At 32.1% G+C, this 10,022-nt stretch overlaps 2 protein-coding genes across 4 annotated transcripts in view; both read left to right on the plus strand.

Moving 5' to 3' along the window:
* Nucleotides 1–3,490, plus strand: part of LOC108756391 (exocyst complex component 6) — a 4,643-nt gene extending 1,153 nt beyond the window's left edge. For both annotated transcript variants that reach the window (XM_018500151.1, XM_018500150.1), the window contains exons 2-13: nt 82–247; nt 595–881; nt 966–1,068; nt 1,178–1,417; nt 1,485–1,652; nt 1,721–1,792; nt 1,876–2,010; nt 2,109–2,479; nt 2,546–2,780; nt 2,856–2,997; nt 3,085–3,271; nt 3,356–3,490. In XM_018500151.1, coding sequence (XP_018355653.1) covers nt 82–247; nt 595–881; nt 966–1,068; nt 1,178–1,417; nt 1,485–1,652; nt 1,721–1,792; nt 1,876–2,010; nt 2,109–2,479; nt 2,546–2,780; nt 2,856–2,997; nt 3,085–3,271; nt 3,356–3,482 — 2,233 coding nt within the window. In that variant the 3' untranslated portion in view covers nt 3,483–3,490. The remainder of the gene's footprint in view (nt 1–81; nt 248–594; nt 882–965; nt 1,069–1,177; nt 1,418–1,484; nt 1,653–1,720; nt 1,793–1,875; nt 2,011–2,108; nt 2,480–2,545; nt 2,781–2,855; nt 2,998–3,084; nt 3,272–3,355) is intronic.
* A 5,520-nt stretch (nt 3,491–9,010) lies between these two features.
* The window catches only part of LOC108756349 (probable ATP-dependent RNA helicase DDX23), a 9,519-nt gene continuing 8,507 nt past the window's right edge, over nt 9,011–10,022 (plus strand). For both annotated transcript variants that reach the window (XM_018500093.1, XM_018500097.1), the window contains exon 1: nt 9,011–9,594. In XM_018500093.1, the coding sequence (XP_018355595.1) occupies nt 9,011–9,594 (584 nt within the window). The remainder of the gene's footprint in view (nt 9,595–10,022) is intronic.

Here is a 10,022-nt window from a genome sequence, read left to right on the forward strand (position 1 = left end):
CTAGTTTAGTGTAGTACTAATGAATATATATTTATCATAAAAGATGACGAGAACTACCGTCACATTTAATTTATGTTACAGGGCGATTTACGATGGCCACGAACATCAGAAATTTATGGAAAAACTTGACGACCGTATTAAGGCCCATGATAAGGACATCGAGAGGATGTGCAATCATCATTACCAGGGATTTAACGATTCTGTTCGGGAGCTCTTGCAAGTTCGCTCGCAGGCGCAACAATTAAATGTTAGTTTTATGTTTGAAAATAATTAGCAACAATAAAAATATTTAACTATGATATAGCAACGTTAGCAGGATTATCAAAAGTTTTTAGTCACTGAATAATTTTATTTTATATTCAGGTAAAGAATCTTTACAAATAAAAATTTAATATATAAGTACTTAATATATTCTAGCATTTAAAATACCATGTCCTTAAGTTGATTATATAAGAATAAGAATTCTATTAAATATATTCTTAAAGGGAAAAATAATATTGACAAAAATTATTATGAAATTATATATCGGTCTGAAACTTTTGGCAGCCATTGTATGTATAAATTACTCTTTAATTCAACCTCATCATTATATAGGCAGAGATATTGGAGCTTGACAAATGCATCACCGCCACATCTACCAAAGTGATCGAAAAGGGTGAGGAACTCGTAAAAGCTCGCAAAGTTGAGAGCAACATGGCTGCTGCTGTAGACAGTCTCACTATGTGCCTTCCTGTCTTAGCCGCATATGCAAAGTTGCAAAAACAATTAAAAGATAAACGTTACTATCCAGCCTTAAAAACGCTGGAGCAATTGGAGCATCACGATTTACCGAAAGTTACGAATTATAGATTTTCTTCTCAAATTACTCAACAAATTCCACAGTAAGTGATTGAAAAAAATCTTTTTTCGTATCTAACTATATTATATGTAACAATGCAAAATTTGTGGAATTATCTTTCTTCTAGATTGCGTGAGAATATAAAAGATGCATCTATGTCTGATTTAAGAGATTTTTTAGAAAATATTATAAAGCATTCACCAAAAATCGGGGAAGTTGCAATGAGACATGTTGGTATTTTCTTTTTTTTTGTTTAATGTCTATAATTATATAGTATATAATCTAGGTAGGCTTGTTATCCATGTATAATTTGTCAACTTTAGCAACTTTTTATATCAGACCGCTGAACAGTTAGCGACTGAGGCAGAAATTATAGGAAGAAAAAAAAAGAGAACTTACGTGAATCAGTCAAACGAGATCGAGGAGGAACTGAGTGCCCAAGATTTAATGGATTTCAGTCCTGTATATCGATGTATGCATATCTATACTGTGCTCAGAGAAGGAGAAACTTTTAAACTATATTATAGGCAACAAAGAAAACAGCAAGCTGAGCTAGTTTTAGAGCCACCTATCAATATGGTAAATTCTATCACTGAATATTTTTCATGTCTATATTCCAGTAATAAGATAGTTTTTTTACTTTTAGCACGAAAGTATAGTCGAATATCAGGCTTATTTACACGGTATCATTGGTTTCTTTGTGGTAGAGGATCATATATTGAATACAGGTAACGGATTAGCTACTCGCTCATACTTGGATGAGCTTTGGATCAAGGCTTTGTCTACCATAGTATATGCTTTGCGCACATATTCGGTAAATTATTATACACACACTGTTATATTTTATAATTATAATTAATATAAGAGAATTATATTTTTTAGGCATGTTGCACAGACGCTACACTTATATTAAAAATAAAAAATCTTATTATGTTATTCAATACTACTTTAAGGGTAGGTAGCAAAGTGCATTTTTTATTGTTCATATGATATGCATATATGATTTAAACGGTTTTTTTTCCATTATTTATAAATAGGATTATGGTTACTCCGTAGAACAATTATGGGATTTGTTACAAGAGATTAGAGTACATTATAACGAAGTGTTGATGCAACATTGGGTTCAAGTATTTAGAGATATTTTGGACGAAGATAGTTTCTTGCCAATTCAGGTGATCATTAATCATACTTATGAAACATTTAATTTCTATAACCAGAGACTGCTAAATTATTTATTATTTTCTATATTTACTCGATTATTACGTTCCAGGTTACAACACAAGCAGAATACGACAAAGTTTTGAATCTGTTTCCTTATCATGACGATGAATTGCAAAAGGCCGAGTTTCCGAAGAAATTTCCATTTTCTGATATGGTACCGAAAGTGTACCAGCAAGTGAAAGAATTTATCTACGCTTGCTTAAAATTCTCAGAGGATTTGAACTTCACGCAAACGGAAATTGATGAAATGATATGCAAATCAACAAATTTGTTATTAACAAGAACTTTCAGTGGATGCTTATCATCGATGTTTCGCAAACCATCGTTAGCACTTTTACAAGTAGTACAAATTATTATAAATACCGGATATCTCGAGAAATCTACGAAGTATTTAGAAGAATTTGTGACTAATATCACTGGGTAAACATCTAATATATAATAATATTATTTCTTTTGTGAACGACTAAGCATATATAATTTTTTTAGCACACCTCATCAAGGTCAATTAAGTTGTATGGACGTGGAATCTGCTATGTTTCGAGTTGCACGTGAAGATGCTGAGAAGCAAATTTGCGATAAATTGAAAAATAAGCTGGATGAATTTTTGGAATTAGAGAATTACGATTGGAACTTGACGGAACCTCAAGGACATGCCTCGGGATTCATTACAGATCTTATTGCGTTTTTGCAGAGCACTTTCACATGTTTCACCAATTTACCGGTAAATATTACAACATAATATATGCGATTATGTATGCAATTTTTGGAATATAATAAACGGTAATTAACATTTCAGGATGAAGTAGCTCAAGTAGCATGCAAATCCGCGTGTTCTCACATCGCCAAAGCTATATTAGATATATTAATTAGTGAAGATGTGAAACAGATATCTATGGGTGCATTGCAGCAAGTCAATTTAGATACGATACAGTGCGAACGTAAAGTTTTATATTTTTTTTTATTTAATGTTTCATCATAATATTATATTTTTGAATTATAAAAATTTAAATTATTACAATTTGTAGAATTTGCTGCTTCTGAACCAGTAGTTGGTTTACCAGAAGGAACCTTGTTGCAGTACTTCTCGCAATTGCGACAGTTACTAGATTTATTTATGAGTTGGGACTGGCCTACTTATTTTCACGATTACGGTCATGATTCTAGTAAATATGATTTAGTAACCCCGAATATGGCTGTACTTCTGCTGGAAAAGTACATACTATATATACATATATTATCTTGTTTTGTATGCATTAATGTGCATCGTTGTATTGATATATAAACATGTGTTTTTAGATTGAGAGAATCTGATAAGAAAACGGTGTTCTCTGTGTTAAAAAAAAGCGAAAGAGATAAAAAGAAATTGCTTGAAACTGTATTAAAGCAATTACGTCAACTAGCACAGACTACTCAACAGCAATAGAAGTTGAAATCAATTATATATCAATTATATATTTACAGGAGTCCCAGAATATTTGGGACAATGCTGATAGGGTGTGCAAATAGAGCGGATTAAATTAACTCGAAAGGAATCTTTTATCATCTTTCAATTTTCGCAGTAGTTAACAAAATATTAATTTCTAAAGATCGCCAAATAAGCGCGCATCTGCCTGACCTACCCCCAAGTACACGCTCATCAGTTGTTAGATTGGGAGTTTACTACAAACAACAATAGTCTTAACGTAAAAGAAAATAACTGTTTATGCAACTGTATCTTGTCGCGTGCTTGCATATACTATTATATCTTTTTTTAGTTCTGTTGTTCGTGTCCGAGCATGGTGATCTCTTCTCATATGCCTGTGATGCACACGCTGGTTGTACACAGTTCATATGAGATGTATAATTTAACATCGATTCTGAAAGTCGAAATTTTTGTTTAGAGAAGTGTTCTTGGGCAAGGATACTCTCGATGGATTGCCGCTTCCTTCTGAGAGGACAACTAGTGTATGAAAATATTTTGGTTATACCGGGAATCGAACTCGGGATTTTTAACATAGCAGACCAGTGCTCTGCCACTCTCTCTCAAGATTACTACACACTATTACAAAAATTACAAAATGCTAGAGAACTTCTCCATTCAGTTTAATCCATTCTACCTATATACGAGCATTATCTCAGATATTCTGAGACACCCTGTATATATACATGTATGTATGTATGTATATAACACATGGGCTGAAAAGTCCCGACCCTAACACAGAGATAGCGCTAGTTTTATTACATTCACCTCTTTTTCAGTGTGTGCTAATCTTCAAAAGACAGCTGTTAAAATTTCATGATATTCTATTCATTACTTTGTGAGTTATTGTGCTAAGAGTGACGCAAAATTTTGTTTCATCAAGACAACGCACCGTGTCACAAGTCAATCAAAACAATGGCAAAATTACATGAATTGAACTTCGAATTGCTCCTACATCCACCGTATTCGCCAGATTTGGCTCCCAGCGACTACTGGCTGTTCGCAGACCTAAAGAAAATGCTCGCCGGTAAGAAATTTCGTTCGAATGAAGAGGTTATCGCTGAAACTGAGGCCTATTTTGAGGCAAAAGATAAATCGTTCTACAAAAGTGATATTGAAATGTTAGAGCGGCGCTGGAATGATTGCATTGTTCTTGATAGAAATTACGTCGATGAATAAAACTAACTTTCAACGAAAAAAACCGTGTTTTCTTTGTTAGGCTCGGGACTTTTCAGCCCATGTGTTATGTCTCTGTATATTGGAAATGTGTAAATATATATTAATTTTTATATATTATTGCAAAAACATGACTCTTAACAATGAATATTTATTATGAAAATATATTTTTCACACCTACAAGCTCCTTAGTAATATTTTCACCGACGAGATACTATTAAAGTATACTTCCTTACGAGAGTTGGTGTTCTTGTGAATATTGAAGTGATTAAGAGTTAAAAACTGAAAATATACTAATTTTATGATTTATTAGTTTAATAGACGTATTTATGCACTTAGAACTCAATAATATTTGATTTTTCTTTCAAATTGTAATTTCAGTGCTAATCAAAGTTTGATTATCAACAGACATGATAACTGCAGAGAAAAAAGTTGTAATGTTTCTGCAATATATAGAATATTATAGTTTTACAAGTATGCATATTTATTTATGGAACATTTATGTAATAAAAAATCATGAATTTAATTTAATAATGTATGAACCAAATATTTACGTTAATAATAGCAAATTTATATCAATTATCGATAATGTTAGCGTTCTTCAATTACCTCCTTGGGGTCCTTTTCTGCCGAAAATTTGCCTAGGATTGACAGTCTTTAATAGTATCTCGTCGGTGACATTTTACAAGTATTTTTTTATTATTTATTGATTTCAAATTATTTTCAATGTTCAATGTGTACAAATATTTATATAAATACACATAAATTAATTTGAGGAGGAATAAGAATTGATTTAATATATATTCTCATATTCTCCTATTATTTGAATTTCCTCTGTTGGCATTGTTATATTATATATAAATGAGTCACACATCATATAATTACTATATAGTAGATTAAGGACAAGGGCCGGTTGTTCCACCTTTTGGTAAATTTTATCTGTTAGATAAGTAGCAAGATTACCCAATCACATTTGTGGATCACCAGATTTACCTCAAAGGTAAAATTTACAAAAGGTGGAACAATGGGCCCTAAGTATGATATATGTATATAAAGTTCCCATTGTTACACTTCATATATAATGTAAAAAATCAACAATAATTCCGGTAAAATAACACCAATAGCACAACGCCTGGCTTACAAATTCGTGTAATAGTAGAAGTAAAACAAATATTAATAATACACATAAATATGTATTGCATGTGATATAGTTTAGATGTGTGCAAATTTGTAATCGTTTGAGAGTATTCATCGATATTATCATTCCACATCATTAGGTAGCATGGAATATTTGTTGGAAGCTATCAAATTAAAAAAAAAAAGAAAGAAAATTTTAATATTTATTAGTCTATACAGAGTGTTTGATAAGTAATGATAAATTCCTCGCATAGGAATAGAACGAACTAAACTGAGTCGAAAAGTCCTCTACCATTTTATCATTTTCGCAATAATTAACAAGATATAAATTACTAAAAATCGCCTATTCATCAATCGTCTATTCATCAATATGGTTTTATATTATTTAATTTTACTCACTGGAGCTATTGCACTATAGACGATTGATTATATCAGCGAAATCTGAATATTGTTCTGATTTATTCCATATATTACTCCAAATAGTTTCTAAATTTTTTACTCTAAATATTAGACTGAATATTAAAATTTCCTTTTTCGCGGGGATTTATATATTACTTTGGCCACATTATATACAGAGTGTATATACACTGCCAGTTACTGGCAGTATTGAAAAATTATTCCGCTATTACTACGCAGCACGCTGCGACAGCGTCTAGTTCCCTCAATGACGTCATAAATGATAGCCATATTGCCACTGCGATTACTGCGGCTTTCGAGGTGAAGCAGTTACAGTGCAATATAGCGTCGCTTAAAGAAGCACAACGCATCGAAAATTCGATCCAGGAAATAAAAAATATATACATTATATTTAATTGCAGAAAATGCACATATATTCATTTTACCGAAAATGACTTAAATTCCACATCTGAATATTTATTAACTATGTCCATATAGTTTTTAACACGAAGTTAAACTGCTTGAATTGGTGATCCCATAATTAATTCATCCTCTTCGAAAGAATCGCTGCTGTTCATTCAAATTTATTGACAATTTAGTATACGTTTATCTGTCTGTTTACACTACTGCTAGTTTGCTGTAAAGCCGTTCCAAAATATGACGTTACAGTAGTAGCTAGCAGTACCACAGTAATTTGTTATGACGTGGTTGCACTGCCAGTAAAAAAGGAACACACCCACAGTAGCGCAATTCTCTGTCGGTACCTGTAATGTTAGTATTGGCCAAAATGGAGTGCGCATGCGCGAAATAAGTAAATTCCCTAGTAACGCCACAGTATATACAAGGTGCGTTCGGCAATGTAAGTCTGAGATGCGAGTTAGTAGATGGCAAGCTTGATTGTGTGATCTTTGAGTAATACGAGGGCTATGAATGAATCCCGAACTCACTACAGAACTGTAAACTGCTTTAAGATTAGATTATAAAATGAAATTGTTTATTTTTATGAATAAATAAAAAATATTCTATTAATTGAAAATTTCCTTCGCTTTATTAGAAACTGATAATAGTCTATATACTAAAAATAGATCGTTTAACATGAATGTAGCAGACTCATATGCAAGATGTGTTTTCTTAAAAGAAAATACTACATTGCAAAATAAATTTCAGCAATTTATAAATTATATCACTTGATTTATATTCGTTAGAGTCTTTAATATATTAATACAGTTTGATTTTATTTCATTTTATATGTGCAACACATAAGCATTGATTTCTAAAAATTAACTAGCAAATTCTTTGTTTTCAAATACGTAACTTCAAATTCATAAAGAGAAAAAGAATTAAAAACTTACTTTCCTCGTTAAATATATATATTGTACATAATGTGTATTAATTTCTATTTGATAGCATTTTTGTTTGAGCGTTTGTAGACTCAGACATTATAACAGTTCAAATACACTATTTGTAAAATAGAAGTATTAAAAGAGATAAATGTACGTTATGTGTTACGAATCAGTTGGATACATTATCATAAATATACAGGTTGTGAATTTAATTTAGGCGCAAAAATCTGCATTAGCTTTGCGAGCTCGATCTTTAAATCCGGAGTAGATCGACCAGTTCGATTGGCTTTAGAATAAGTTCGTTAATACCGAACGCAGATGAGATGACATGTAGCAAACAGATGCGAGTTACCGAATGATTTCCGAAGAAAAAGAGCAAATGGATTTGCAATGCCGGACGCACTTGCAGTAGATATAACTCTCCTAATTTTATGTATGATTGGCCAAAATGCGCATGCGTGAAATAAGTAAGTTGCCCTGTCTTTTTCCTCCTTTTTTTATTGCTTTCTCTCTTTCTCTTTCTATTTAAAGTTCTCTATTTATAAGCATTTCAATGTTCCACTTAAACATTTATCTTTCAAGCATACATGATTCAGAGTAGAAATTTAGAGGGAAGTATTACATGTATGTAATACTGTCCATTTAGTGAAATGTTGTGTGAGAAATTTCGAGAGATTGGTCTAATTTTTGAAAAAGTGAACAAAAGTAACATAGAAAATTGAGCAAAAAAGATTTTTTTTTATGTAGTGTATTTTAAACTTATTTTTTAGACATATATATAAATTTCTTTTATATCAGCTTTCTCATAATATTTTCATAGATATATAATTACATAATATTTTTTTATACATTTTTGAATTAATTTAATATCTTTCCCAATTTTTCTATATTATTTCTTTATTTTTCAACATATTTACAATTTATTTTTAATAACTTTCATAAAATTTAAATTATTTCATTGCAATATTAGGTTTATTCGCGTCGCATGTTCTAATATGCTCCAATATGTTCCCTACAATAGCATTTACTCATTTAAACGAATTCGTTGGACTGCGATACGAATAAATCTAGTGAATTTTGCGAGAGGAATTTTGACAGAGTGAAAAAAGGATGAAAAAAAAAAGAAGTTTAGGTGGTAACTATTGCAATGCTAGGTTACCACTTACTTCACTTATTTCACGCATGCGCACTCTATTTTGGTAACACTGACATCAAAGATGCACAGAGAGTTGTGCTACTGTATATACTGTGAGCAGAGTAGCACTTCGCGTATATGTCTGATTTCGCGCCTGATAAATTTCCTAACCTGAATAGTCATCAGTTTTAACGCTTAATATCTCAGTTCGAGAGGTAGAGTGACCAGATTCGTTCATTTTGTAACTGTACTGAACAATTACCAAATTGTCGAAACATTTTTTTGGCATCTGACTTTCCGTTTAAATGCCACATGACAAGAAAATCATACGGCGTAGTCGATCTCGCGATCGTGAGCGAGAACGCGATCGGGAGCGACGCGACCGTCGGCGCACTAGAAGTCGATCCAAGGATCGCAAAAAGGATAGGAAGCGGTCCAGATCGAGGGAACGATCACGGGAACGCGATAGATCACGCGAGCGTGACAGGTCGCGAGAAAGGGAACGTGAGCGCTCAAGAGAGCGTCGAGACATAAAGGACAGATCCAAGGATGAGAAAAAGCGTAAAGGTAGTCCCACCTTCACTGAAGATGACTCAAAGAAAGATCTGAAGGTTGATGCTAAGAAAGAGGAAGAAGAAACAGAGGAGAAGACCAGGTTGGCATCAAAAAAGGAACCATTGAGTTTGGAGGAGCTCTTAGCTAAGAAGAAAGCAGAGGAGGAAGCTCGAGCTAAGCCTAAGTTTCTCTCCAAGGCAGAACGAGCAGCTCTGGCATTAGAGAGACGTCAGCAAGAGGTTGAAGCTATCAGGAGGCGGCAGGAGGAAGAGCGCAAGCTGCTATTCCACAGTGATAATACTAGCAAGGAGAGGGAATGGGATGACAGAGACAGGTATTTATAAGATTTTACTTGGAAATATTGTTCAAAAATTAATTGTATGATCCTATAATATTTTTAATATATTTGTCTCTATAAACTATAATTGATAACAGTATATCTTTTTAAAATCTATAGTTGGTTGGTAATATAATAATAATATGTTCTGTACCTTTACATAAAGATTTGAATTATAGATTAAAGTTAGATTTTAAGTTTATTGTATTCAGTTTCTAATTCTAGACAGACAAAAAAATATTACTTATAGCTGTAAAAGTGTTAATAGGTAAGATAGCATAGTATTGGTTCTTAAAAACTGTTTGCTTTAATATTAAAACAAAAATATTAGTGATTTAGTTAAATTTGGGAGAAGGGAGTATTAGTATTTCAGATTTATATTAATATTGATAAAAAAATGTATTACATATATATATATATATATA

Source organism: Trachymyrmex septentrionalis, unplaced genomic scaffold (genome assembly GCF_001594115.1).
Source record: "Trachymyrmex septentrionalis isolate Tsep2-gDNA-1 unplaced genomic scaffold, Tsep1.0 scaffold126, whole genome shotgun sequence".
In the NCBI taxonomy this organism is placed as follows: Eukaryota; Metazoa; Arthropoda; class Insecta; order Hymenoptera; family Formicidae; genus Trachymyrmex; species Trachymyrmex septentrionalis.